Source organism: Lagopus leucura, unplaced genomic scaffold (assembly GCF_019238085.1).
Source record: "Lagopus leucura isolate 7727_CA_CO unplaced genomic scaffold, USGS_WTPT01 Super-Scaffold_1, whole genome shotgun sequence".
NCBI lineage: Eukaryota > Metazoa > Chordata > Aves > Galliformes > Phasianidae > Lagopus > Lagopus leucura.
Genome location: NW_024962250.1, coordinates 41,565,466 through 41,591,378, shown reverse-complemented (window position 1 = coordinate 41,591,378; position 25,913 = coordinate 41,565,466). Strand labels below are relative to the sequence as shown.

General features: G+C 48.1%; 1 protein-coding gene and 1 long non-coding RNA gene across 8 annotated transcripts in view; both read left to right on the top strand.

Moving 5' to 3' along the window:
• The window catches only part of LOC122180553, a 46,985-nt gene extending 29,068 nt beyond the window's left edge, over nt 1-17,917 (top strand). The window contains exons 6-11 of one of the 7 annotated variants that reach the window (XR_006179166.1): nt 8,370-8,477; nt 10,922-10,996; nt 12,471-13,172; nt 14,538-15,289; nt 15,426-15,463; nt 17,403-17,917. This is a non-coding gene — a long non-coding RNA (uncharacterized LOC122180553). Of the gene's footprint in view, nt 1-8,369; nt 8,478-10,921; nt 10,997-12,470; nt 13,173-14,537; nt 16,646-17,402 lie in introns of those variants that run through there. The other 6 variants (XR_006179169.1, XR_006179162.1, XR_006179156.1 and 3 more) reach the window with 6 other exon arrangements.
• Nucleotides 17,918-21,517: 3,600 nt separating this feature from the next.
• On the top strand, nt 21,518-24,332 carry BMP4 (bone morphogenetic protein 4). Its single transcript, XM_042865232.1, has 3 exons — nt 21,518-21,627; nt 22,032-22,408; nt 23,293-24,332. The coding sequence occupies exons 2-3, from the start codon at nt 22,039-22,041 to the stop codon at nt 24,135-24,137; spliced, it is 1,215 nt and encodes a 404-aa protein (XP_042721166.1). The 5' UTR covers nt 21,518-21,627; nt 22,032-22,038; the 3' UTR covers nt 24,138-24,332.
• The last annotated feature ends 1,581 nt before the right edge of the window (nt 24,333-25,913 follow it).

Sequence of the window (25,913 nt, the reverse complement as noted above, 5' to 3'; positions counted from 1 at the left end):
GACTCTCTCCCTTTTGCTAGCTGAGATCCCCATAAATAAGAACAAGCAACCTCATTTTCTAACTCTGTTCCTAACATGATCAAGGTGTAGCCTCGGAGTTCTGGTGCTTCTCTTGGGGTGCTGTTTGTGAACTCCTCTACCCTGATCCACAGAAATCCTTATTCCCTCCTTCCTCCCAGCCATAGTGCCAGCGCTGAGCTTTCGTTCCCTCCCCCCTTCGTTGCATTGATCTCAAATATGAATGGGCAGGGAAGACTTGAGGAGGAAGCAGTCACTAGTGCCCTACGCAGCGATAATGACATCTGATGAACCTATTTCTGTCTGAGTCCTGTGTAGTAGGATGTTCCCCTTTTTGTGGTGTTGATGGTGTCTTTTAACTCTGCACCTCAGCAAATATGGTTAGAAATGCTCCTACATTTTGCAGCAACGCTGGCAGAGGCAGTGTTAAATGCAGTCATTCCATGGCTGATGTTGAGAATTCCTCCAGTAACCTCCCTTCAGCTCAGTTCTTCTGTCAGTACAACTTGCTATCATCTCCATTTTAGCCAATTTATCATCCCCCTTACAACACTTGTCTTATCTTCTCCAGTTTAACTAGTAGTTTTGTGTGCCAATATCAGTGATATTAAATGATATCTGGGTAGAGTAGCCTGGCACAAATGCTTGTCATTGCCAATCTCAGATCCAAAGTTTGTCCCTGATGTCACATTATCCCACAGCTTTCTTTATCCTTCACCCAGTATTTCATCTGAAGTTTTGTATAATATTGACACTGGTGATGTGACCCTGTGTGTGATCAAGTCCAGTCACGCTGAACTCAGGAGTCCCTTCCAACTTGGGGTATTCTATGATTCTATAATTTTCCCCTTAAATAAAGGCACCGCATCCTTTTTTCTCTAACGCATCAGTTTCAGTATAATCGATCCTAGTATCTGATTTGCAGTTCCATGTGTTCCTACTTGCACTGTTCACAGCTGGATTGACATTACTTCCTCCCAGCTCAACCACATTCAACATTTCGGTTTGTTGCGGTCAGTTTCTGTATTTCTCCTTGAACTGCACACAGTCTGTGCTGTACCAAACGCAGCTACAATGGATCTTTACCTTTATACGCACACAGTTTTTCACTTCTTTCCTGACTACAAATACAATGGGGTTTTCTGCAGCCAGGTGGAACTCTCTGTTGCGTCCACATTGGCAAAGAGAACAGCTGAATCCAGGGCAACCCTTCTGACATGAAGGTGAGCCTGTATATATGTACATACAGGCTACCTGCTATTTTCTTCTTCTCTTGGGGATGCTTTTGCAAGATGAAGGGAAGGTTTGTTCTTCAGCTGCAGCCTTCTTTGCTGGTATTTTTTACGCCCTTGTTGCAAAGAAGTAAGACATCAGAACTTTTAAAACAGAAGGGCTCAGAGACTGTTGGAGCAATGCTTGGTCCCCAGTCCTCCTTCTCTGAAACAGGTGAGTCATTCTGGCTGATATTAAAAAGAAAACAATAAAAAAAAACTCTTTCCCACACACAAAGCAGCCCTGAGGCACACGATTAGCAGGAGGTATTTCACTCCCATGGCTGGAGTAGGGCAGCACGTTCAGCAACTGAAGCCACACTCTTACAATAGGAAGTATTTAATCATCTTTGTAACAGAATGTAGTGCTATCTGTACTTTGAGCAAAGCTTTTGTTATGCTAAATGTTATTCACTGGCTTTGTTCTCAGAATATATGTAAGTGTTGGCAGGACCAGTGACCCATGTGACTGTAATGCAGTGGGTTGCTGTAAAACAAATGAGAGCAATGCAAGGTTTAGTTCAGGCAGTGTCAGTGAAGGTAACACTGGTGAATCTGGTAGCTGGAGCTATGGGTCCTGTGTAGGACAAACTCCCCACCTGTCATTTTCCATTAGGAAATCTGCTGGAGAAAAATAGTCTTAAAGACATCTGGGTTGTTTTTCCCTATTTATTCCATTTTTAAGAACTTTTTTAGCACTTTTTTTTTTTTTTTGCTTGATCACAGAAGAAACAAGAGGAGTGAGTTCCTAAATGCATTGATTTCTATGTTGTTGGGGTTTTGTTTGTTTGTTTGTTTGTTTGTTTTTACTTCCTTAGAGTTAAAACGTGAAACTTACTTTCAGAAGTGGAAATGTGAATCCTAAAAACAAGTTAGCTAGTTAAAAAGTGGGGGTCCTTTCAGAAGGGAAATAGGCTTTCTCATACATCCATGAAAGGGGAGTTGGATTAGATGACCTTTGAAGCTCCCTTCCAACTCTACAGGTTCTGTGCTTCTACATTTTAAAAATCACTCCTTCCAGAGGAGGACTCACCTTTCTTAAACGAGAAAAAGGAACACTGCCAACAGTTCCCATAGTAAGATGTCCAAAATTTTATTTATCCATAAAGCCTTTCCTCTGGAATTAAAAAATCCCATTTGGCAGGAAAAAAAGAAAAAAAAACCCAACACCCCAAAATGACTTTCAGATAAAATTGTTGCCTTCAATAAGTCCCAGATTTGCAGTGAAGAAACTTCAAAGTTTGCTTGCTTTTACCATTCAGAGTGTAAAATACTGCTTTGCACGATTGAGGGTGGCAGAAGTTGACCTTAAAATTTGCTCGAATCTCTGGCCACACGACATTTCCTTCTGGGCTATTTAAACACGCAGCTGAAACACAAAAGCAGAAGGGTGTTGGTTTTTTTCTGACCTCGGAGAAACGTGAGTGAAACGTGAATGGTGACAGGGAGTGATTTTATAGGAGGTGCTGAACCTGCTTAATCTGTCTTTTGTTCAGATTTTAACGGGCTGCGTGATGTTTTATTTATGTGTTGGCCTGTTACTCTCTAGCATTGTTCCATGGCAAAGCAACGGGACTGAGAGGGGTTGGGGTGACCTAAGATGGACCAGAGATGTCCTTTGGCAATACTGTGGTCCTACAAGTTGTGTGCTGTGAGAGTGGTGAGGTGCTGGAACAGCTGCCCAGAGAGGCTGTGATGCCCCGTCCATCCCTGGAGGTGTTGAAGGCCAGGTTGGATGGGGCCCTGGGCAGCCTGGGCTGCTGTGAAATGTGGAGGTTGGTGGCCCTGCATGGCACAGGGGGTTGGAGCTTCGTGACCCTTGAGGTCCCTTCCAACCCGGGCCGTTCTGTGGTTCTCTCCCAGCAATGTGGCTGCTAGAGCCCACATGAATGGGGAATACCTCCATTCTGGGCCCAGAGCCTCGTGGGTAAAGATGAGTGTCCATCCTGCATATCCCATTTGTACGCTCCATGGCGTCTTAAGCAGTGGCAACTAAAGTAGTGATAGGCGAAAGACACCTGCTTTAAATAAATACAGTAATCTGCCCAAAGCTCCCTGAATGCACTGGTGTTCAGTGAGGGCCCTGAACCTGCAGACATACCTATGCTTAACAACATAATCATTAAAGAACAGAAACCTTTCCTTCTAATCCCCCTCATACAGAACAACATGTGGATGTTAGCATATTTGGACTGCTTTGCATTCCTTCTTGCCTGCTTCTGAGAACATACTACATTTTAAAACTTGTTGGGTTCTTTCATGTTTTATTTGACCCTATGTAATTGCATTCCTGAAGGAATAACAGGCTCCCACAGTGATTTATACCCTGTATTAAATGTCAGTTTTGAAGAGACACAGTTAACAGTTTGGTTTAACCTCCTGCCTTCCGATGTAAGTTCAAAACCGAAGCGGAGCTCAGGATCCAAGGGGAAAAGCACAAAGATGAAAATGGACTCAGAGGCGGCGCAAAATGAGATGCCTGTCTTCCAAGCCCCTCACCTTTAGAAGGCACCAGAATGAGATTTCGTCAAGCCAGCCCTATTTTTAACCATAGTTTGTGTACCGCGCTGCCGCCCTGCCAGCTGTGCTGCCTGTAAATTAGCGCTGCACGATGCTTTCTCCAGAGCCTCCAACAATGGGACAGAGCACTTTCTGCTGCAAAACCCACCCAGTGGCCCAACAACCAACCCCCAGCAGCTTTGGCATGCGTCCCCATAGGAAGGTCAGCAAAATAAATTGTCCTTGTGATTAAGAGCTGCTCCTTTGTTTTTATGTGTGTAACCGTGCCTAAATAGCGAAGCAGGATCCGTATGTTATTGCTGCTTTAAATATTTCATTCCCTTTGTAGATTTCCTTACGACAGACTTAACAACTGCTGAATCGTACGTTATGACCTAATTATGGGGGATTCGGCTAAATCAATCTTGATGTAATGGCATATTCTTGATGTAATGGTGTTTTTATGTGCTTGTGTGCATTTAAATGCAGAAGTAAATGCAGCAGCCTGTGTTGGGATCTGACACTGCTGAAGTGGTCGTCTTTTTTAGAACCAGGAGTGAAACGCACGATGGGGAGTTCTTTAAGCATCAGTACTGTACCTACAGACCTATTTCCCATGCTCAGGAAATGTATGTCCTGATGATCACTTTCCTTACCCTGCAACTCCAGTATTTCATCTCACAGGCAGGAGATTTAGCTGGAGCTGTTCCAAGGAGGATTCAGTTCTCACACTGAAAGTGATAGATTTGATCCATCGGACTCATTTTTTCCCTAAAATATCTTAAGCAAAGATATTCAAATGAATGCAAAGATTATGTGGGATCTACCCAGGTCGTTGTTCTGACCTCAGCACATGACTCATTTTTCAGCTGAAGTCATTCAGGGTGTTTCCATTGCCTTCTACAGAGCCTCACTTGTCCGTCAGGTGAATGATGAGAACAGAACTGATAGTCATCTCTTATTTTGAAGTGAAAAATGGAGGTGATAATGCTTTCATGGGGTTGGGTTTATCTCAGCAAAGCCATGGAATAAGTTGCCCTCTGGAAGTGGATGTCACTGCTGACTCTTTGGGGAGCTAATATGACGAGTGTAGAGCTGATGCTTGTCTTTCAGATGGATAGAGTTAGGTAAGATGAATCCTACCTGGTGTTGTATACACAGTATTGTGTATCAGCTTCCCCTGTCTTCTAGATGTGCTGCCAGATTGCTGTAAATGCTCGTGCTGTGGTGTGAGACACTCTGGGTTAGGGTCTTCCCCAGCCAAATCCACCAAGAAGAAAAGAGTTCTGTGGTAATCTGAGCGTGTAGGTTTAAGGGGTGCAGTTAATGTCTCAGGAATATGGCGTGAGGTTTGCCTTCCGTAGCTTCAGATGGCACAACAGCAGGTATCCATCCCTGCAATTGTCACACTTCATCACTGCAGGGAATAGTCCTGTTTAATGCCACTCTTCCTGACAATACTACCAGTTCACAGTCAAAGGAGCAAGTCTTAGGCTTGAAGGCATAGCTGCACAGCCTCGAGAGCTGGTTCCTCTGCGTCCAGTACGTTCACCTACCATAGCTGTCCTGCTTCAGGACCAGGAATATGATGGTTGGACTACATGATCTCAGTGGTCTTTTCCAGCCATCATGATTCTGCCGTTCCACGAATACTCTGTCCTAAACTGGTAAGCATTGTCTCCCTGGTCTTTGCGTAGTTATTTATGCTGCTGGCTGGGACTGCAGGTTCCATGGGCAGAGCATTATCCATTCACACATCAGTGAGAGTTCTGCTGTCCTTACAGAGTGGGAAAACGTGAAGATGGACCCGAATTAAGGCCCTTATTCAGTGGAGCTCTGGTTTAAACAGACCCATGTCCAAGCATGCTGTGGTGTGGCTGTTTGGTTGTTAGGGGACATGAAGAAATAATGCCCCAGGGTGCAGCCCCATTAGCCTCCCTGGTAGCTCTGATTCAGAAACAAAGAATCTTCAGCAAATGCAAGGAGGGAAATAGCAGTTCCTGATCAGCATCAACATATCAGTGTTACTTTATTTAACCACACCTGGCTCTTCAGCCAGCACTTGATCTCTCTGATTAGAGAACTGAGCGAGGAGTGTCTCCTGGATTTCTCAGGTATTTTAGAAAATATTATTAATATTTTCCAGCCACTCAAGACACTAAAAGCTAAAACAGCACCAGCAGAGGGAGACAAACCCTGTTATCAGACCAGGACCTGTAGGAATCGGTGCTTCTTTGTAGGAACCTGAACTGGAAACCTGAAGGAGGAACACTTGTGGTGAGATGTTGTGTGCCATTAAAGTCTGCATCTGCTGAACAGCATGAAATAATGATACAAGAAGTTCTCTTAAATATATTTGTGTCTATATCCTGGTACCATACTATATGTTTCCTTGGCCAGAAAAAATGTTTCTCTTATTTTTGGTGAGTTGCATGTGTGTGTGCACACATGACTTTACAGTGAAAGCAGTGCAGTTATGTTAACGTTATTTCAGATGAGAAATCAGAGCATTGAAACAAGATTTACCCAGATATCCTTGAATTCTGCTGATGTTTTTCCTTCTCGTTGATGGAAATCTGTCACCAGACTTTAAAAAAGTAAACATTTAGGCTGGAACGCACCAAAATGGCGTTTCCTGGTGAATGGGACAGTTGTTGTGGTTTTCCTCAAGTAAGAAACCAACCGTGGGTAAGGTAGTTTTAATGTCACTTGAAAAGAAACTGCAATCTGGGCAAGAAACTGAAATCATGGCTTACTGGAGGATATATGGAGCAGATTAGTTTCACCACGGAATGGTTATATTTGTGTTTTCTTCACTGGTTAGATAGATGGGGTTTTTGTTCCTCTAGCTGTGTATCTACCAGGATGATTGTCTTGAACCATCAAGCATGTGGAGAAACGTCCCGTTGTTTTTATTGAATATCGCTTGTGTTGTTGAGAAGCCAAATGGCTTTTATAGCAAAGGGCTGCCTGCAATGGCAGGAAGTTGTGATATGTTTTTTAAAAGCCATTCCATTGTCCTTTGCACTGGGGGTGAACTGGTTGGACTGGGACATGCTGTGGGGCTGAGTCCCCCATGCTGGGAGGAGAGGAATCCTGTCTGACAAGGTTGGCTTCAGCGCACGCTCTGTGAGTGTTGTATTTCCATGGGTTTCCTGCAGAACTCTTGTTGTGAGCAGGGCATGGGTGTGATGTATGAGCCCAGGGATCTGAAAGGGCCTTGGTCGGGCACAGCTGATGCTGACAGGCATCACTTCCAGACAGGACTGCCTATGTGGGAGTCCTGCATTTCTTATCTGGAGAAAAGCCTCCTCGTAGATGGAGAAAAGTCATCTTACAGCGTGAACCACGAGAGGAAAACATGCAGGGGGTAGGTATGTAAAAATGATTCTTTAATTAATTGTCTAGATAGAAATAACTGTGGATGCCTTCAAATACATTGCTGCTACAGATAAAACCAAGAGTAAGAATCTTTGGGAGTGCTCAAGGAGGATTTTTTCTTCCTGTGCTGTGGGTAATTGTGATGACATTGACTGGTGCAAATACATCCTAGCAGCAGACCTTGGGAGATCATCCATCCCCCCTGCCCCAAGGTCTGAACCATTCCTGGCAAACCTTTGTCTCAGCAGTGACAGGGTCTGCAGCTCCCTGACTAATTTACTCCAGTGCTCACCTGTCCTTCCTCTTAGGAAACTTGTCTAATGCTTGACCTAATTCCTCCTTGCTGCAATTTAAACCCATTATTTCTTGTGTTATACCCAGTGGACACGGAGAACAATTTATTACCTTCCTATCTGCAACAACCTTTTACATAGTTGAAGGCTGTTATCATGTCTCCCCCTCAGTCTTTTCTTCTCTAGACTAAACAAACCCAATTCTTTCAATCTTTCCTCATAGGTCATGTTTTTTAGACCCCTGATCATTTTTGTTATGGAAATAAACATCCTTTAAATCAAGTTCTGTGAATCAATCTTGTGTAGAAAGGAAGGGAAACAGAGAGGTTAGCGTTAGCATTGGGAACAGGAATCTGGTGGTGAAAGAAGTGAATTTTCGGAGGTCTGTTCGGAGTACAGCCATCCATTCTTCTTTGGGATTTGGAAATATATCGAACACATTTTCTTTCCCTGAGTTTCCTTGGGAAAATCCACATATCTGCCATCAGAAGGAAGACAACACATCATTTCCACAGTCTATGTGGAAAGCAGCCTGTGGAAAAGCATTGGGAAGGATAGCAGAGTGAGGGAATGTTGAGTAGCATTGTATGTCCATCACACAGACTTTCTAAAATCCGCTTGCCTGCAGTGATATCAACGTTTCTCTCCAAAAGTTGTGTAGGCTGTCCCCCAGGGCAGTTTAAAACTGGATGATCACTCTTGCTTCTTCAGAAAGTTTCCTCTTATTGTGGCGTCCCATGGGCTGAGCCTTTGGCACTGAAGAATTAAGGAGCTACAGAGACTGTTGCTGTTAATGTGAAAACTGGGGGCTGTGAAAGGATCCATAAAAAGTTTCCTGTGCTTATGCTCCTCTTTGTCCTCCAAAGTAGCGTGGGCTGGGCTGAAGCTATTTTGTGTCTTTTTCTAGATCCTGGATTGTGGAGGACTAATGCTTCCAGGCAAGCAAAGCCTGCAGCATCCTTTTGTTCTTGGTGAATTCATTGGGCGCTGCACTGACTCAGCCTTTTACTCAAAGGTAAGTGTGAAGCTGTGGTAAATCCAGATTAAGATCAAAGACAGTGCAGCCATATGATGTGAAGCACTCAAATATTTATTTATTTATTTATTTATTCTGAAGGCTTAATGCTGGGTTTAGATGTCACCTGTCTTTCTTTCCTTGGCCTGTATAAATAGCCAAGCCAGCAGGAGCATCAGACTTGGTGCTCTGGCTAATTTGAGCTGTGGGTGCTAACATCTCATCAAGATTCCTTGGTAGTGGACATGAAAGCATAGCCTCGTTGTTCAGCCTGCAGAACAATGAACCTATGAGCGTGGGGCAGCATAAAATGTATAGAGAGAGCTGGAGGGCCAGAGCATCGTAAAGTGGAGTGTAATGGTGGACTTTGAGAAATAAGTTTAGGAGGATATGTTAAAAGAAAAAGAAATGGAGAAGGACAAGTCTTGGTCCTTGCACGGGAGATGCTATAAAGGCACGAGGTGGGATGTCAGCTGGCATGTGGTGCCCATGTGAATGTGAAATGCTCAGTAGAAACTGGAAGAAGTTCTCAGGCAGAACTGTATGGAAAGGCCTTTTCTGCAAGGAGTCTTCCCAAATGTTCTCTCATGAGAGACAACATTGATTTGACCTGTCAGAGCTGTTAAATTTGAGGCCCTATCTGTGGGCTGAGAGTTCCAAAATTCTTTAGCAAAGGTCCAAAATAAACAAGGTGTGGCAAAGAAAAAAATGCTTTTTGCTCCTTGCAGATGACTGGGAATGATCTTTCTTTTTTTGTCTGGTCTGATGGTGAAGGCTCCCTTATCTTCCAACAGCAGCCCTTGAGAGGATCATGAGTGCTTCCTCTAAGCAAAGTGGAGGAGGCCAGAGACCATATTTTGTCTGAAGCAAGACACAGTTGCTCATGAGATGCCAGTGAACACATACATTGCAAAAAGGAGTTTTGCTGTGATGAGTTTGGTCATCATGATGGAGTGGAGCTGTTTTGTAGCAATAGTCAAGAAAAGGCTCTTGTTTTAGATATTCTTGTTTGTACAACTAAGAAACTCCACTTCCTGCAGCTAGTAGCAAATGGTACTGTCACAGAATCACTGCTAGATCAGATTCACCTTTCATAAAGACAGGCTCAGTGTTAGATACAGCACCGAGAGCTGTACTTCTGAGGTGGTTTCCATGGAATTTCTCCCATACTGACCCTAAAACCTCAAATGCTTTAATATGTGCTTAGGGCCCTGTAAGACACAGGGCCATCATTAATTAGCAAACACCCTGAGCACATGTTTAATTTTAAGTGTGTACTTTTCTCTCTCAGGGGTCCATAGGACTTAAGGGCTTGAAGTGAACGGGTTTAGGGATATGCTCAAAGATAAGCGTGTGTTTAGTTGCTTTCCTGTTCTGTGGCTTTATTTGTTTTTACAGAAATAAGAGAAATGAAAGATCTTATTACAGATCAAACACAAATAAATGTCCAAAACGCAGCGGGGAGGCTTTGGTCTTGGTTCAGGGCCCAGTGAAGTCAATGGAAAAACACCCCAACACCTCAGTGGACATCAGAGCAAAGTCCTCAGAGGACTGGTGATGAACCCACTGCAGAAACTTGTTGAATGCCTCGTGTTTCTTTGCAAGGTTTCCTTATCTTGTACCCAGATGTTATTAACAAGGGTTTTTATTAGCTGCTGAGAAGCACTAGAGCAGCAGTTTTTCAACTCTTGAAATACATGCATACAAAGATGGGGGAGAAATAGTTTGCACAGTGATTATGCTGTGTTGAACTGCGAGTATATTTCAAGTTTCCCATTCCTTACCAGTGGAACCATTACTGGATCCCACTGATCTTAAAGTGTTTGCTCTCTTCCTTTCATGGAGTGCAGTGAGGCAAGTGAGACAGTTCCTAGGGTGAACGCAGTCTCTTTGTAGAGGGAAAAGTTTATACAACAGGAACAGCAGGTTCCTTTGACTAGCATTCATCTTTTTTGCCTTTAGATCTTTAAGTGTAGACAGCAACACCTGAGTTACTCATTTAGCTTCCCTTTTTAGGCATGCAGGGAAATAGCCGCCTTTCAAGAGCAATTTGATGTATTTTCAATGTTCACTTCAGGACATGAGGTTGCTGTAGATTTCTCCATTTGATCAGCTGGGGTTGCAACCGAATTTTGATCCCATGGCTCTGGTTGAAGCTCTCTTTACTTCTACAGACACTGTGCCTATACCAGCAGAGCCACCTGAGCCATCGGCCATCACCCAGCAGGGAAGGGATCCCAGGCAGCTTGTCAGGCATGTCGTGGTGGTCCTGTGTGTGTTCTGCCTCCCAAGAGGAAGAAATTTGGGTTGCAGTACCAGAGCTGTGGGACGAGCTTCGCTCAAGCCAGCAAGCAGTGCCCACCTAGTCCCTGGAGAGCTGGTAAGCAGTTAGCACTTGCTAAGCGGATATTGCTTCATCTTCTGTTATTACTTGTGTTTCCTAGGTCAAACTGACACCAACTGGTCTGCTAGAGCCACATCAGAGAACCTATCCAGAGTCTCTGAAGAGCTGCTAAACTGTAAGGATGTGCAAAACCCATATTCCTATGACTGCCAGTTTGCTAGGGCAAACTGACACTGATCTGCAGAGAGGAGCTGTGGGCACACCTCTGTTTTACTTTGGAGGGATATCCTCTATCACTCCAGGCCTTAATTCCTCATCAGTGATGAACTTGTGGTGGAATCCACTGACTGTAGCTCTGTGATTTGGTGTGGTGGAAAAGCACAGGCCCCAAGGCACGCTGGAATTGTCATGTTCTGCTATAAGAACCAACGATACAAAAGTGATATTATTGGCAGCTTAGCTGACTGGGTGAGCCCTACAAAATTCCTTTGATGTTTTAGTCTTATTTGATAGGAATAGGGCCAGATTAAAAAAACTCCAGTCTTCCAAATCCTAAAATGCAAAAACAAAGCGTTGGACCCTTTCATTTCCTTCACAGTTCAGAGTCTGCAAGGAAAATGATTTGAAGCATTTCCTTCTTCTAACACCAAAACAGAGCCTGGCTTTTACATAAAGAGAAAACTGTTTCTGTTGAGTGCTGAGAGCTGTGCTTTTCTATCACACTGTTTCACAGAACAAGAAGATACAAATCAACGGGGAGATGTGAAGTTGCAGTACTATAATTTCTGTATCTGCTTTTCCTATGATTATGATAGGACACATCTCTTACTTGCCCCTATAAGATTTATTTTTTTCTCCCCAGCCCTTTTCTTATATTTCTGTAGTCCCCTGAATGTAATCTGCTGCCCTGAGTCATATTAAAAAAAACCACATTGACTTGAAAGGAAAACGGTCGGTTCTTCAATGTGTGGAAAAATATTTCTGTTGTTTAAATGCAAGTAATTAAACTGAGGACTTTCTCCAAAGTAAACCTTGACAATCTAACAACCATCTTTGGCTTTTGCACCGCATGGAGTTTCTTTTACATTTTTAAATGCATTCCTTGTTTCAGTAAATGACACCAGGCTCACCAGCAGTGACTGAGTGATTAGTTTATCATCCTCTTAGTGCAGCCATCTAGATCTTTAACTCTTTAAGCAGTGGCATTTAAGACTTGAGAACACCCAGGAACACGCCTGAGGCTTTAGGCATTCTCAATTCAAGCAAATCTTGGATATCAGGTGAAAACGAATAAAAGAAAGTAGATGGGCGTACTCTGATAACGCTTTAAACAAGTCAGGTAAGCTAAATTGCAAATAAACAGCAGGCTTTTTAAAGAGGAAGCCAATTCCCCTTTCCTGGGACCACTCGGGTCATCAGGTGTCTGAGCAGCATAAAATTACGTGGAGAAAAATCTCCCGACCTACAAAGGGAGCAAAGGATGACAGTGCATTTCCCAAGGCTGTGGGGCAGGGCTTTTCTCTGGATTTACTGCTCGTTTCTTACGGTGCAGTCAAAACAACCATTTTACAACAGTTCTGGCTGTAACAAGTGTATGTGAGCTGAAACGTACTGCACTGATGCCCTGTGCTGTAATCATGTCCATGCAGAGCTGCAGCAACAAGAGAAGGAAGAAGGAAGGGCCTCTTCTTACTTCAGAGCAGGAAGGTGGGGATGGACGTTCAGACAGAGGGAAAGGACTGACCTGTGGGCTGCTGACCAGCTGTGCCTGCTGCTGAGCATCGTGGATCTGCACCTATCATCCGATCCTGCTCAGTAACGCGAGCCACATCACCATGTGTGCCCTCTGCCATGGGAGACACGGAGCTGCTCGCCCCGTGAAGGCCAAGAGCTCTGGGATCTCTGTAGCTGGTAGAGCCAGGACTGTGGGAATGCAGCACCGAGCCCAGAGCTCAGCTTTTAGCTATTTATTTTATTTAAAAAAATGCTTTTGTAGTTTCGTCCGCTGCCTGTGGTCGGATGTTTTGTTTTGTTTTCTTTTGTTTTGTTTTGTTTGCAGGCTGGACTTGGAGTTTTGCTGTTTGGGGAGAAAGGAGTTTTTGCCCAGCAGGGCAGAATGAGCCTGTGTGGATGCTGCTCAGTGAGATAAATTCTCTGCATCCTGAAGAATGTTGAGTGCATTGGGAGCTACCTCTGAAAGAGCAGAGCTGTCTCCTGCAAGCACAGACCAGTTAGGTCTCCAGTTTTCTGGTGACCCTTCTGTTGCCTGCAGGCTGCAGCCATTCTCAACACTGTAAATACCTTCAGACATCCACTTCAAGCATGCTTCCCTACCAAAAGCTGTGATGAAGGTGATCCAGTCATGCCTTCTGTTTCATGGTTCCTCCTCTGGGGTTGTCTCATTTTGGGCTCTTGGTGGCTTACCAACAGGGGAACCTCTGAAAAAAGGAGTCACTGCTGTTTTGTGATTTGGATCCGTATTTGGATCCGCTGTCCCTGACTCAAGTCAACACTCAGTGGCTCTAAACTCTCTTCACTTCCTCATTCTATCCTCCGCTCTCCAACCATGTGTCTTAATCCACTTAATTTCCTCCTTGGAGTCCCTCAAGTCCCAAACCCACTCGGCCCCATGTGTCCTTGCCATGCTCAGCCTGGTCTGAAGTGGAAGCAGCAGAACCCCCCGCCCTGCTTTGCCTCTGTGCCTCCTCAGGGACGAGCACAGAGGGTGGGAAGAGGCAGCAAGCAGCAGGGCAGAGGTGGGACGAGCAGGAATGTGGGGTGAGACCAAAGAGATCCTCAGGGAAATTGCTGCAGCTGCCTTGTTCTGCTTTTTGTGACTCAAAGTGCTACACCAGTGTGCCCAGCTGGCTGCTGCTGTGAAGCATGAGTGTCACACTGAGAGTGGGCACAACGCAAATGGAAAATGCTGCTTTAAACTCTTATCTTAAGCCATCTGTTCAACACCCGAGCTCGAAGCCTGCATCCTTCCAGGTCTGTGATGCCGTGCACCTGCCGGCTGCGTCGCTCACAGTTGTCTTTGCAGAGCAGCACAAACCTGTTGTGACACCTTGGTGCCTTTGGCTTCGCTCCCATTTTCTAGAATTGCACTTGGCCTTGCTTTGGCCCTCTGCCCAGCCTGAATTTGCCTTCTTGGTTTTCACTTATTTCCCATATCACTTTTCTCTCCTGCTTCTCCTCAGGGATCTGGCTGCAAACCCTTGTGCCCAGGTGGGTGTGCAGCGCCTCCCTCCCAGGGTCCCTTCATTTATAACGGAGAGATGTGGGATGTTTGCAGTTTTTCTTCCTTCTTCAAACTGAATTTTAGATAGTTCTCCTAAATGTCTTTCTTCTCTCTTTTCCTGGAACAGTCCCTCGGTTTTCTTTCTCTGTGGGCTGTATTTTTAAAATAAAACAAGTAGACCCTGCAAATGGCCCTGATTAAGAAGCCTGGTTTGCCTGTGGGATCAGACAGGCATGGTACACACGTACAGCAATGGTTTGCCCACATCATTTGGATTAGCTATCAGAGAACACAGACTGCCTTTGCACTGAAGTCCGCAGGTCAAGGAGTTGGCCTCTCTTCGGCCCACAGGCCTTGTGGCTGCCAGCCCATAAGCTAAAGCCCATCTCTGAAAGATGCTGAAAACCCAGCTCAGACAACAATGTGTTTAGTTCTTCCTTTCCAGGCATGTTCATTTTTTGCTTCTTTCTTACAGGGAAGATTTTGCTTCCGTCTCCCAGCAATGTTTCCCTTCTGCTCTTCTTCTCAAGCCAGTGCGACAAAAGGAGAGCCAGCCCTGGTTGTTCTCCAAGAGCTGAGTGGTGAGGATGTCCCTCTGTGATGTGTGGGGCAATGCATACCCTGATAGCAGCAAAACTGTTGTTTCATGGGCCATAAACAAGATCTTATCCAACAATCTTGTATGATGTAGCTCTCCCGGTATTCTCACGGGGACTGAAATGCTGTGAGAACCTTCTGTGTGCTGGGTTGTGGCACTGGGTGGCACTGATCTATCGGGTGGCAAGCAGCCCACAGCAGGAGGGATGGAACTGGATGATCTTTAAGGTCCCTTCCAACCTGAGCCATGCAGTGACTCTAGGTCTTGTTCAGAACTGACATGTGGTTTTGCTTCATTTCTGAGGATGGTTCAAAGTGCTCTCCTTCCCAGATGGAGACTCTGACATGCCTTTAATTCTAATCTTCTCCTTTCCTAATTTTTTTTAATCACCCTTCACGGTTAAGCATATAATTAACCAGTTGGATAAAGTAGGTTTGTGGTGTCACAGAGTCACAAAGCTGAAGCTAGAGCTTCTGAAGTCCAAATCAACTCCTTCATCATCAGACCTGCCTTCCTGCAGGCACGCCAGCACTTGCAGCGTGGCCCAGAACCTCTCGCCTTTGAACTTCCCAGCTTTAGGCTGCTGACTCAGCGTCTGTGTGTGATGGAAGCAGTGAAGGGGGAAACAGGTAATTGCTTAGGGAGGAAAAAGCCAAAAATGAAACCGTGCCTTGCTGCAGTTGACACAAGCTCTGCTCTTGCTCAAGTGCCTTTGCGTAATAGATTTTTAGGAGAGAATGTGGTGGGCTTTGATTCTGCTTACAGGTGTTGTCTCAGAACCGAAGAGGACAGAGCAGGTAACAGTAAGTAAGAACACTTCTACCTTGAGAATAAACCCAGAGAACACCTCACTCCTTAGCTCACTTCATCAGTAATAAAACGGTCCTGTTGCACTGCAGTGAAGTAGGTCCTGCTAGAAAGTTATTGTCAGGAAGGACTGGAAGTACTTGTAGTTCCTTCCTTCCCATCTACCTGTTTCAGAAGGACTAAACTTGTAGGGTACTTGGAGTGAACTGCGTTGACCTGACAAATGTGTTGCACTAACATGGATTGCTTTGCACTAGAGTAAGCTTGAGTGAAGACCTTACTGCACTGAGCATGATTTAGCCAAGTGTGATGGATTTGTGTTTACGTGTTCGTGTGTGTTTATAACCACATGCATGGCTATAAAGGTACATGGGATATTGAGTTGAAGTAGGACAGAACTAACAAAGCCAATATAACCTGCAGCCTCATTTAGATGGCCATGGAGAGGCAGCCTTTCTTCCTGAAGTGATTTTTCTCATCACATGTCTGTGGGAAGCTGATGCTCTCATACACATTCGCTATGAAAGCCTATTTGATGCGTACTTTCTATGAATGACCCTTGATCTGCTCATGGTGAGCACTTAGTCACCAGGCAGGTGGTGCAAATGAGCCCCACCAGCCTCCTGTGGCTGGAGATGGAAGCCACAAGCTGTTCCCGTGTTCTCCACCTCCAGGCAGATGGGAATCCCTAAAAGGATTTCTCTTCTCTAATTTCAGGAGAGGACAGTCACAGTCATGAGTCTGAAATTCATAGATGTGCTGGCATTTCCAGGCACTTACAATAATGCTCACTGCTAAACTCCTCTGCTGCTGAAAACCAAGTAGAACGTGTTTAGTGCTCTAAACAAACTTATCTAGCAAATTCAAGCATGTCCTCCTAGAATTATTTTTGCAGCAGTTGTCCTGCTCTGCTTATTTATGCCTTGTGCTAGCATTTGAAATCATTAAAGCCATAATTAATTAATCATTAATATCAGTGCTGGAGACTCTGAAGTGGTGTGGATGCTGAGGGAGATGCCAGCATTGCGGTGTTCTCAAAACGTATTTGTGGCTCAACCAGTCTGAAATGAGCCTTCTTCTCTTATGGCCTTACAGTGTTCCTTAGGAAAACGATGGTTTTGTGGATGCTCATCCCTGGAGGTGTTCAAGGCCAGGTTGGGAGGCCCTGGGCAGCCTCATCTGGTGTCTGTGTAGTTTATGGCAACCCTGCCTGTGGTATGGGGGCTGGAACTGGATGGTCTTTGGTGGTGATGGGTTGGCAGCTGGACCTCAAAGATCACCTTAGAAGTCTTTTCCAGCCTTAATGATTGTATGATCCTGCAAATACATCCCTCACCTTCTGGAGGTCCCTCTCGCATCTCAAGGATGAGGCTTTGATTGAATGGGAAGCAAATGTAGGCTAAAAGCAATGATTATTTCCAGAACGTGCATGAGAATATGGATTTTCCTCTGGTAACAGTCATCAATCAGTGTACAAACGATTTTACAACACGTGGCTTCAGTCACAGATTCACATTGTTGGGGTTGGAAGGGGCCCTTAAAGGTCATCATGTTCAACTCCTCTGCAGTGCACAGGGGCACCCACAGCTCCATCAGTGCTCAGTGCCCCATCCAGCCTGCCCTTGGGTGTCTGCAGGGATGGGGCATCCACTGCCTCTCCAAGCAACCTGTGCTGGAGTTGTTTGTAGCACAGGTCAGGAGACTTTCCATAACATACCACTAGAATGGCTTTAGCTTTATTTTGTGATTTGTACTGCTGGAGCACTTCCCCAGGACCCAGGCCTCCTTGTTTCCATGCACTGCCCAAGAATCTCAGAAGGGACAGCACTGAACTGAAGGGGCCTTGCGTTGTAACTGGAGCAGATGGACGACGTGTGTACAAAAAGGAAGGGGTGAAATTCCCAGGTTTGCTCAGTCTGAATGTTCTCCCTGCAGGGGATGGTCGTCCTCTTTGTAGACTTCGCAAAACGATAAAAATCAGCCTTAAAACTTAAGAATAGAGGAAAGTAAAGCTGGAGTGAGCTCCAAGCTGGGCCTGATCCTGCGTTCCACGAGAGGTCTGGCTTTCTGTTCTCAAGAAAAGGCAGGAAGCACTGGTGGGACAGCCCAGCTCTGAAGCGTTCGGAGCAATAACAAAAACTTCAGTGTGGCAATAAAAGCTGTTCCCTTCACCACTGCAGCAGCTGTGCTTGTTTCCATCGGCTGCATTCAGGCTCTTCAGCGAGGAGCTGCTTTGGAAAATGTAATCCCTCGGAGTTGTTTGTTCAGTGTTTTTGCTTTAATGGACCAGCTTAGGCAGTTGAAAGGAGGGGGTAGGAGGGAGTCGATCTCAGCACACTTATGGGCATCCCCTCCTGTAATTCATGTCATTACAACTTCTCTGGTATATAACTTTATTTACCTATTTACAGCTTTAGGCTTGTTTCTGCTGTAGCACAAATCCGGTGAGACAAGGGTGGGTTTTTTTTGGGGGGGGGGGGGGTTGGGGGTTGATTTTTTCTTTCTTTTCCCAAGGCAGGTTGTTTGCAAACTCTGGAGCCCAAAAGGTGCAGCTGCTCTAAAAATAAAATAAAAAAAAAAACAGGATATAAGAACTGGTTTGGGGAGGTCTCTCTCTGCCCAAGTCCAGAGGCATCTCCCAAAGTGCTGCCATGAGTGGAGAAGTTTGTCTTGTAAACAGAACTGGCCTAATTTCTAGAGGTGCTGAATGCTGGAAATGAGGAAACATTTCTTCTCTGAAAGAGCAGTGCTGCAGTGGCTGCCCATGGAGTGGTGGGGTCAGCATCCCTGCAGGTGTCCCATGTGTGGCACTGAGGGAGGTGGGCAGTGGGCACAGTGGGCTGCGTGGGGCTGGGGATCTCAGAGGCTTTTTCAACCTGAATGGTTCTGTGTTTCTGTCACCCACAGTGCCTGCTGGTAAGGCCTGAGCACACAAAACCTGGAAGCAGAGCAGATGTTAGCAGCTGGGATTGTATCAGGAATACTTCTAGGCTACTCTGTGATTATAGGGTTGAAATGAGAACACTAACTGCAAGCAGAGCTGGGCACCAGGGATCCAGGACCTGCCAGTTCCTGGGCTTCTCACCACCACCAGCAAACATGACCTGAGGTCTACATGCACAACTCACCTTTGTCCTCTGGCTATTCTTTGCAAGGTGACATTCCCAGCGAACCACAGAATCATTCAGGTTGGAGGAGGCCTTTAAGATCCCCACCCCACCATGTGGATGGAGTGCCACATCTCCATGGCACTGGAACACCTTCAGGACGGTGACCCCACCACTCCTGGACAGCTGTACCACGGCAGCACCGCTCTTTTAGAAGAAATGCTTCCTAAGACCTGACCTAAAATATCTGGCGAAGTGGTTCTTAGCTCAGAGATGAGCAGTGTTGCTTCCAATCCTGGGAGGTTTTCACAGAGGTAGGATTGCCCCAGTACGGCTGGGACATTCCCAGATCACAGGGAAGAACCTGAGCCACTCTCCCCACCACCACGAGATGTGATGCGTGGTGAGGTGTGTCTCACACGGAGCACAGACATAACGTTCTCTATTTTTGATTTGCTGGATCTTTAAAACATACAATGTTGTATCTGCTGCTGAATTAAGCAGTGTTTGCTTTTCAAACCTTCCACATTTGTATTTTTAGCTCCATTTTGGCATTCACTTTTTTTGGTTGGAATATATAACACACTCAGTTATTTAGCGTGCCTGGACCGAGTTCAGCCTGTGTGTAACTCCACGGGCTGGAGCAGAAGCTACGTTCAAGGTGAATTACTCTCTATGGGGCTAAGGAAATACAGCTTCTGTAGAAACGCATTTCAGCTCCCTCAGTAAATGCTACACTATTTCCATCCATGGTTATTCCGCTGTGGTTTGGGTTATGTATTTACATTTTACGGAATAAATACTACAGCTTTCCCCATGACTAACACTTCTTAGTAACCAATAAGCTACTCAAATACACCACTGCCTCCTACAAGAGCCTAAACCACAGTGCTCTCCACGGGCTTGCTGTCCCCAGCTGGCCACCTCCTAGTGCAGAGCCATGGTTAACCAGCATTACATAAGTCACTTTTTGGATCCCTCTTATCATAGCATCCTAGAACGGCCTGGGTTGCACAGGAGCACAGTGCTCATCCAGTTCCAACTCCCTGCTGTGTGCAGGTCACCAACCAGCAGCCCAGGCTGCCCAGAGCCACATCCAGCCTGGCCCTGAATGCACCCACAGCCTCCTTGGGCAAAGGACACGGGACAGCTTCGTCGTGGAGGCACTGGATGCTGTGGGACTGAATTCCTCATCGATAAACATTGCCAGCACCTCCGATCCTACCAAAATCTGAATGAGGTCCTTAGGGAAGGAGTGACACCTGAGTGCTGCTCCCACACAGAGGCATGGGTTGCTCTGCTGAACCCAGAGGTCTGTTTTAAGAGCAGTGCTATGCAGGCCCTTGCACAAACTTTGTTTTTAGGTGGGGATATTTTCAATGAAAATGTTATTTAACTTTAAAAAGTTGCACAGCAGCTACTCCAAAAATTGTTTTCCCTTGTTAAGAATAACGCACAGCGTGATACATTAGAAATGGCGATGGCAATATTTCACAAATTGTGATGGATTCATAGCCCAAATACCTTGCTAACAGATGTTTCTTTTAAACTCAGAGTGGTATAGGAATAACTCAGAGATATTACAGTGTCAGCACTGCCTTTTATCTGCGTGCGCCCTTTCGGTGACATCCCCAGGCTTTTGTAATGCGTGGGTCAGGCCTGAGCTAGAAAACATGAAATATTAAAGGAAGTCGTGCCTGGTTGTGTGAGCTGTGGGGCAGTGTCAGGAAGGTGATGAGTGCTGCCCCAGTCCTGCTGTGTGCTTGGGCACGGCAGTTTGGTGCTTTGGGGGAACATGTAGGGTTGTGCTCACAGTTCGTCTATGAGCTGAGCCTTCAGTTGCACCAGGGGAGGTTCAGCTTGGATATTAGGAAACATGTCTTCTTTGGAAGAGTAGTGAGGTGCTGGCACAGCTGCCCAGCAGTGGTGGGGTCACCATCCCTGGAGGTGTTCAGTGGAGATGTGGCACTGAGGGATGTGGGCAGTGGGATGGTGGGGTGGGCTGGGGTTGGGCTTGGGGATCTTGGAGGTCTTCTCCAACCTGAATGGTTCTGTGATTCCATGAGGAGTTCCTGTGGCCAACCCTCTGACTGTGTCTTTTGGTCCCGTAATCTCATTAACTTTTCTATCTACGGGTGGTGGTTTATCCAACCCAGGAGGGCAAAGGGATGAATCTGACACTCTGGAGGAACTCTTTCTTTACCATGGGATTGTTCAGTCTGCACCTTGTCTGCTTGTGGCACCCCAGCACTCTTCATCAGGGCTCCCACCCCACGAGTGCCCTCTCCAGACCACCCCATTGCTCCCAGTGACCAACCACTCCATCCCCACACCCTGCTGGGGAGCAGCTTTGAGCCCTGGGCTTTCAACTCAGCCCCAAATCTGGCCGTAACTGAAACCTTTGGCACGTTCAGGAGAGGAAGCATTCTTTTGGGTGTCCCTATTGGTACCGTGCTGTGGACACGTGTCCCCCGTGAGGTCAGGGAACCCGGCCCGGAGGGAATGAGCTTTATTCCAGAGGGAAGGGAGAGAAAACTCCGATTTCAGGTGGGAACCGAAGGCAGAGCGCAGGGTTAACGCAGCCCCTCGGGGACGCGTCCCGAGGGACGCACCTGAGAGGGGCCAAACCGAAGGGGGGACTTAAGGGACACCACGGTGCCGCCCACCTGAGCTCACCCCGCGGACCCCTCCCCGCCCGACCGCAGCTCTCCGCCGCCTCCCCCCTCCCTGGAGGGAGAACCAGGCGCGGGCGGCGGGGCGGGTCGGGCCGTCCCCCGCGGGGCCGGGCCGGACGGGGGCGGGCCGGGGGCGGCGGGCCGGGCCGAGCCGGGCCGGGAGGGGGGGGGGGGGGGGCGACGGGGGGGTGGTGAGCGGCTCCACGTGACTGCGGGGCCGGGAGAAAACCGGGGCCGGCGGCGGCGGCGGCCGCACTGCGCCCGGGCGGCGATCGCGGGAGGCGCTCGGCAGCCGCTGCCCCGGAGGCTTTCGGCGCGCTGGGTCCGCGCTGGCTCTCCAGAATCATGGACTGTGCTGATATGCCTTGCTTGCTGTCAGTGAGTACAGCCCTCTTCTTCCTCGCCTTGGCTTTTTTTATTATTATTTTTTTTTTAATGCCGATTTTTATTTTTTGCTTTAAAAAAAAAAAAAATCCTTTTTATTTTTTTTCCTTTTCTTCTTTTTTAACTTTATTTTTGTCTCCGCGTCCCGCAGCGGGATTCGAACCCTCAGCTCCGCGCCCCGCCGCGCCGCGCGCCCCTTCCCGCAGCGGCCGCGATGCCCCGGGAGCCGTCCTGTCCCCGCTGGCTCCTTCTCATCTCGCTTTGCCATGTATTTTTTTTTCGTATTTTTTAACTTTCTTCGGAAGAGGAGGGGGGGGGGGGGGGGGGCGCCGCCCCCCGCCCCTCGCTTCTCATCCTGACTTTCCTTGTCGTTTGTTGTTGCGTTTTTTACACCCCAGAGACACCATGATTCCTGGTAACCGAATGCTGATGGTCATCCTACTATGCCAAGTCCTGCTGGGAGGTACCAACCATGCTAGCCTGATCCCCGAGACCGGCAGGAAGAAAGTAGCAGAGCTTCAGGGACAAGCCGGATCCGGACGCCGCTCTGCCCAAAGCCATGAACTCTTGCGGGGTTTCGAAACGACTCTGCTGCAGATGTTTGGGCTGCGAAGGCGGCCCCAGCCCAGCAAATCAGCCGTCATCCCCAGTTACATGCTGGATCTCTATCGACTCCAGTCCGGAGAAGAGGAGGAGAGCCTCCAGGAGATCAGCCTGCAGTATCCCGAGAGATCGACCAGCCGGGCCAACACCGTGAGGAGCTTCCACCATGAAGGTCAGTGATGGGAGGAGGGAAATTCCCAGCCCCGGCAGCGCTCGGGAGCTCACCGATGCGTTTAGGAGCGGGTTGTGCCCGCCTCTTCACTTTTTACGGGAGGAAAAACGCTCCCGACGCGTGCGGTTTGCGGGTGACAGCGTGCTGCCGGGCTTTCCAGCATCCCGTGGCTGTTTCAGGGTGTTGGAGCACTTTGACGACTCTGTCCCTCGGTCGCTGTGCCACGGGATCGTTGCTGGGCTCGCGTGGATTTAATGCATCCGATGCGGGAGCGAATGAGGGCGGGAGGTCGCCCACCCCCGCGGTGTTTCTTTTGAACTTCCAAAGCGATCGCTGCCTGGTTTTGCTCTTAAGGAAAAAAAAAAACAAAACCAAAAACAAACAAACAAAAAACAACGAAAACTTCTCCCCCCAAGAACCCCTCCTCGAATTTAATACTTACAGCTGCGTGTTTATAAGGTTTATTCAATAGGCCCTTGTAATCTGATCCAAATGTTTCCTAGCGGATGTTTCTTTTCCAAAGTAAATCTGAATTATTAATCCAGCCGCATCATTACGGCTTTGGAATTTGCTTCGCTTTCTCCCCCTGCGCCCCGTAACAAGGCAGCTCTGTGCTCCCCTCTGCTTCAGAGCCCCAAGGGGGGAAGCAAAAGGGGAAAAACCTCCTCCGAAGTGGGAGAGAGGCGGAGGGAAGGGGTCAGAGTGCGGAGGAGTGCGCGCGGCACCGGGACCGCTGCGACTGCGATTGGGATGCGCGGGGTAATTGAGCCAGGCAGGTGAATGCGGGCCGGGACGGCGCCGGGGCTGTGGCTGCGTGCCCCGAGGCTGACGCGCTCCCGTTTCGTTCTTTTGTCCCGTTTTCCCCCTTCCCTGCACCCATTCAGAGCACCTGGAGAGCGTCCCGGGTCCCAGCGAAGCGCCGCGGATCCGCTTCGTCTTCAACCTCAGCAGCGTGCCGGACAACGAGGTGATCTCGTCGGCGGAGCTGCGGCTGTACCGGGAGCAGGTGGAGGAGCCGAGCGCGGCGTGGGAGAGGGGCTTCCACCGGATAAACATTTACGAAGTGATGAAGCCGCTGTCGGAGCGCTCGCAGGCCATTACGCGCCTGTTGGACACGCGGTTGGTGCACCACAACGTGACGCGCTGGGAGACCTTCGATGTGAGCCCAGCCGTGATCCGGTGGACCAAGGACAAGCAGCCGAACCACGGGCTGGTGATCGAGGTGACCCACCTCCACCAGGCACAGACTCATCAGGGCAAACACGTCAGGATTAGCCGATCTTTACCTCAAGGGCACGGCGGGGACTGGGCGCAGCTCAGGCCGCTCCTGGTCACTTTCGGGCACGACGGACGAGGCCACGCGCTGACCCGCAGGGCCCGCCGCAGCCCCAAGCACCAACGTTCCCGCAAGAACAAAAAAAACTGCCGCCGCCACGCTCTCTATGTGGATTTCAGCGACGTGGGTTGGAACGATTGGATCGTGGCCCCCCCGGGCTACCAGGCGTTTTACTGCCACGGGGACTGCCCCTTCCCCCTGGCCGACCACCTCAACTCCACCAACCACGCCATCGTGCAGACGTTGGTCAACTCCGTCAACTCCAGCATCCCCAAGGCCTGCTGCGTGCCCACGGAGCTGAGCGCCATCTCCATGCTCTACCTGGATGAGTATGACAAGGTGGTGCTGAAAAACTACCAGGAGATGGTGGTGGAGGGGTGCGGGTGCCGCTGACCCCTTCCCTCCCCTCCCCTCCTCTCTCCCTCCCGTCCCCCCCAGAACTGCTTGCTCTAGCTGGACTCTTCCTCTAAACTAAACGTTCACCTTGACCTTATTTATGACTTTATGTGCAAATGTTTTTTGACAATAATGATCATATATTTTGACAAAATATATTTATAACTACGTATTAAAAGAGAAAAAAATAAAATGAGTCATTATTTTAAAGGTAAATGCATTTTGTGTCTCACCTCTTGGGGTGCTGCTGGCCCGGAGCGCAGCAGGGAATGTATCTGCTCTCCTCCTCCCTCCTCTCCCTCTTTTCCTCCCTCCTCTCTTTCTCTCTCCCTTCCTCCCCTCCCCCCCCACCCCATAGTCTTTGCCAATCTCGGTGTCTCTGTTTCTCACCGAGGTACCATGGAGCCCCCGGTGCTGAGGAGCACCTCACTGGACAGTCAGCTGCTGGGAATAGAGCCCACCTTGCTCACCTGGCCCGAGTGTTTGCAAAGCCACCCACCAAAATTGCATTTGAAAAGAAGGTGAAGGTTTACCTGAGGGCTATGTGCTTAAACCCGATGGGTTTTAAACCCTTCGTTCATCTTCAGGATTCCCCAGGTTTTAAAACTGTTAACATTCCCTCCCCCTCCCTTCCCAATCTCTCTTCCCCTCCCTACTGGAGATTGGGAAGCTTCAAAGGTTTGCACGGGGCCTTTGAAGATCAAATCGCCCCATTACAATGCCAAAAAAAACCCCAACAAGAAACGAAAGATATCTGGAGCAGTTAAATATGTGTTAGCTAATAGCTACCTGCGCTGCGTCGTCTCCAAATTGCTTCCGAGCAGGAAGGGGATCAGAGCCAAACAGGTACAGTGGGGGCTTGGATGCTGTGGTCAGAGCCTGTTTGGGGGGAGCGGTGGCACAGGGAGGGGGAGGGGGGGGTCAGACCCCCTGCAGCCATTGGGGGAATGGAAGGGAGGGCAGCAGCAGAGGTGGGGGGGTGTGATGCGTTTTTTTGGTTTTTAATTTGTTTTCTTTCTTTTCTTTTGACGATTGAAGCTCTCCAACCCTCCGAAAGGGGCGGCTTAGCCGAAACCAATAAAAAAGCGGCCAGGAATGCTTGCCAAAAGCTTTGGCTCCCTGAGGAGTGCAGGTGGAGAGAGGAGATGGGAGCCAGGGGGGAGGCAGCACGGCCCTGCAGTTCTCTTGGAAACAACAAAAACGCCCCCAACAACCGCCCTTCCAACCTCCTGTGCTCCCCTCTGTCCCCCTCATGGCACTGCTGATGGAGGGGCTGTGGGTGCTTTGTGTCTGCCCACGCTGCGGGGTCCCTGCGTGGCTCTGCATGGGGGTTTGTGGGGTGTGTAGGGTGTGTGGGGCAGCAGTGATGGCTGCTGGGCCCCCCTCGGCCCGGAGCTGACACTCTCATTCCTGCCTTTAAGAAGGGAAATGCGTGGCCCGGGGCACCGGCGACCTGCTGCCTCCCCTTTGATGCCTGCATATCAGACATAGCTGTGCCAAAGAAGGAATTTCATTTTGAAGTGGCATCAGCTAAAGGCAAGCGCCTTTCAGCTGCCTGACAGGGCAATTACACAGCTCCCCACCTCCCCATGATAACCCCACTGTGGGACAGGGGAAGGGGCTCAGCCCCATCACCCCGCAGCACAGTGACTGGAGAAAATCCCTCTGCTTTTCCTCAAAGGATAAAAACAAAAAGCTCCCGAGGCCTCTCCCAGGTTTGTCTCCCTGCTCTCATCCATCCTGGTTTATCCCACCCCTGGCAGTGTGATGGAG

Excerpts from the sequence above, each read along its gene's own strand:
- BMP4 (XM_042865232.1), top strand. The coding sequence starts at position 22,039 with ATGATTCCTGGTAACCGAATGCTGATGGTCATCCTACTATGCCAAGTC. Across the intron at positions 22,409-23,292 it reads GAGGAGCTTCCACCATGAAG|AGCACCTGGAGAGCGTCCCG; the intron begins GTCAGTGATGGG and ends GCACCCATTCAG.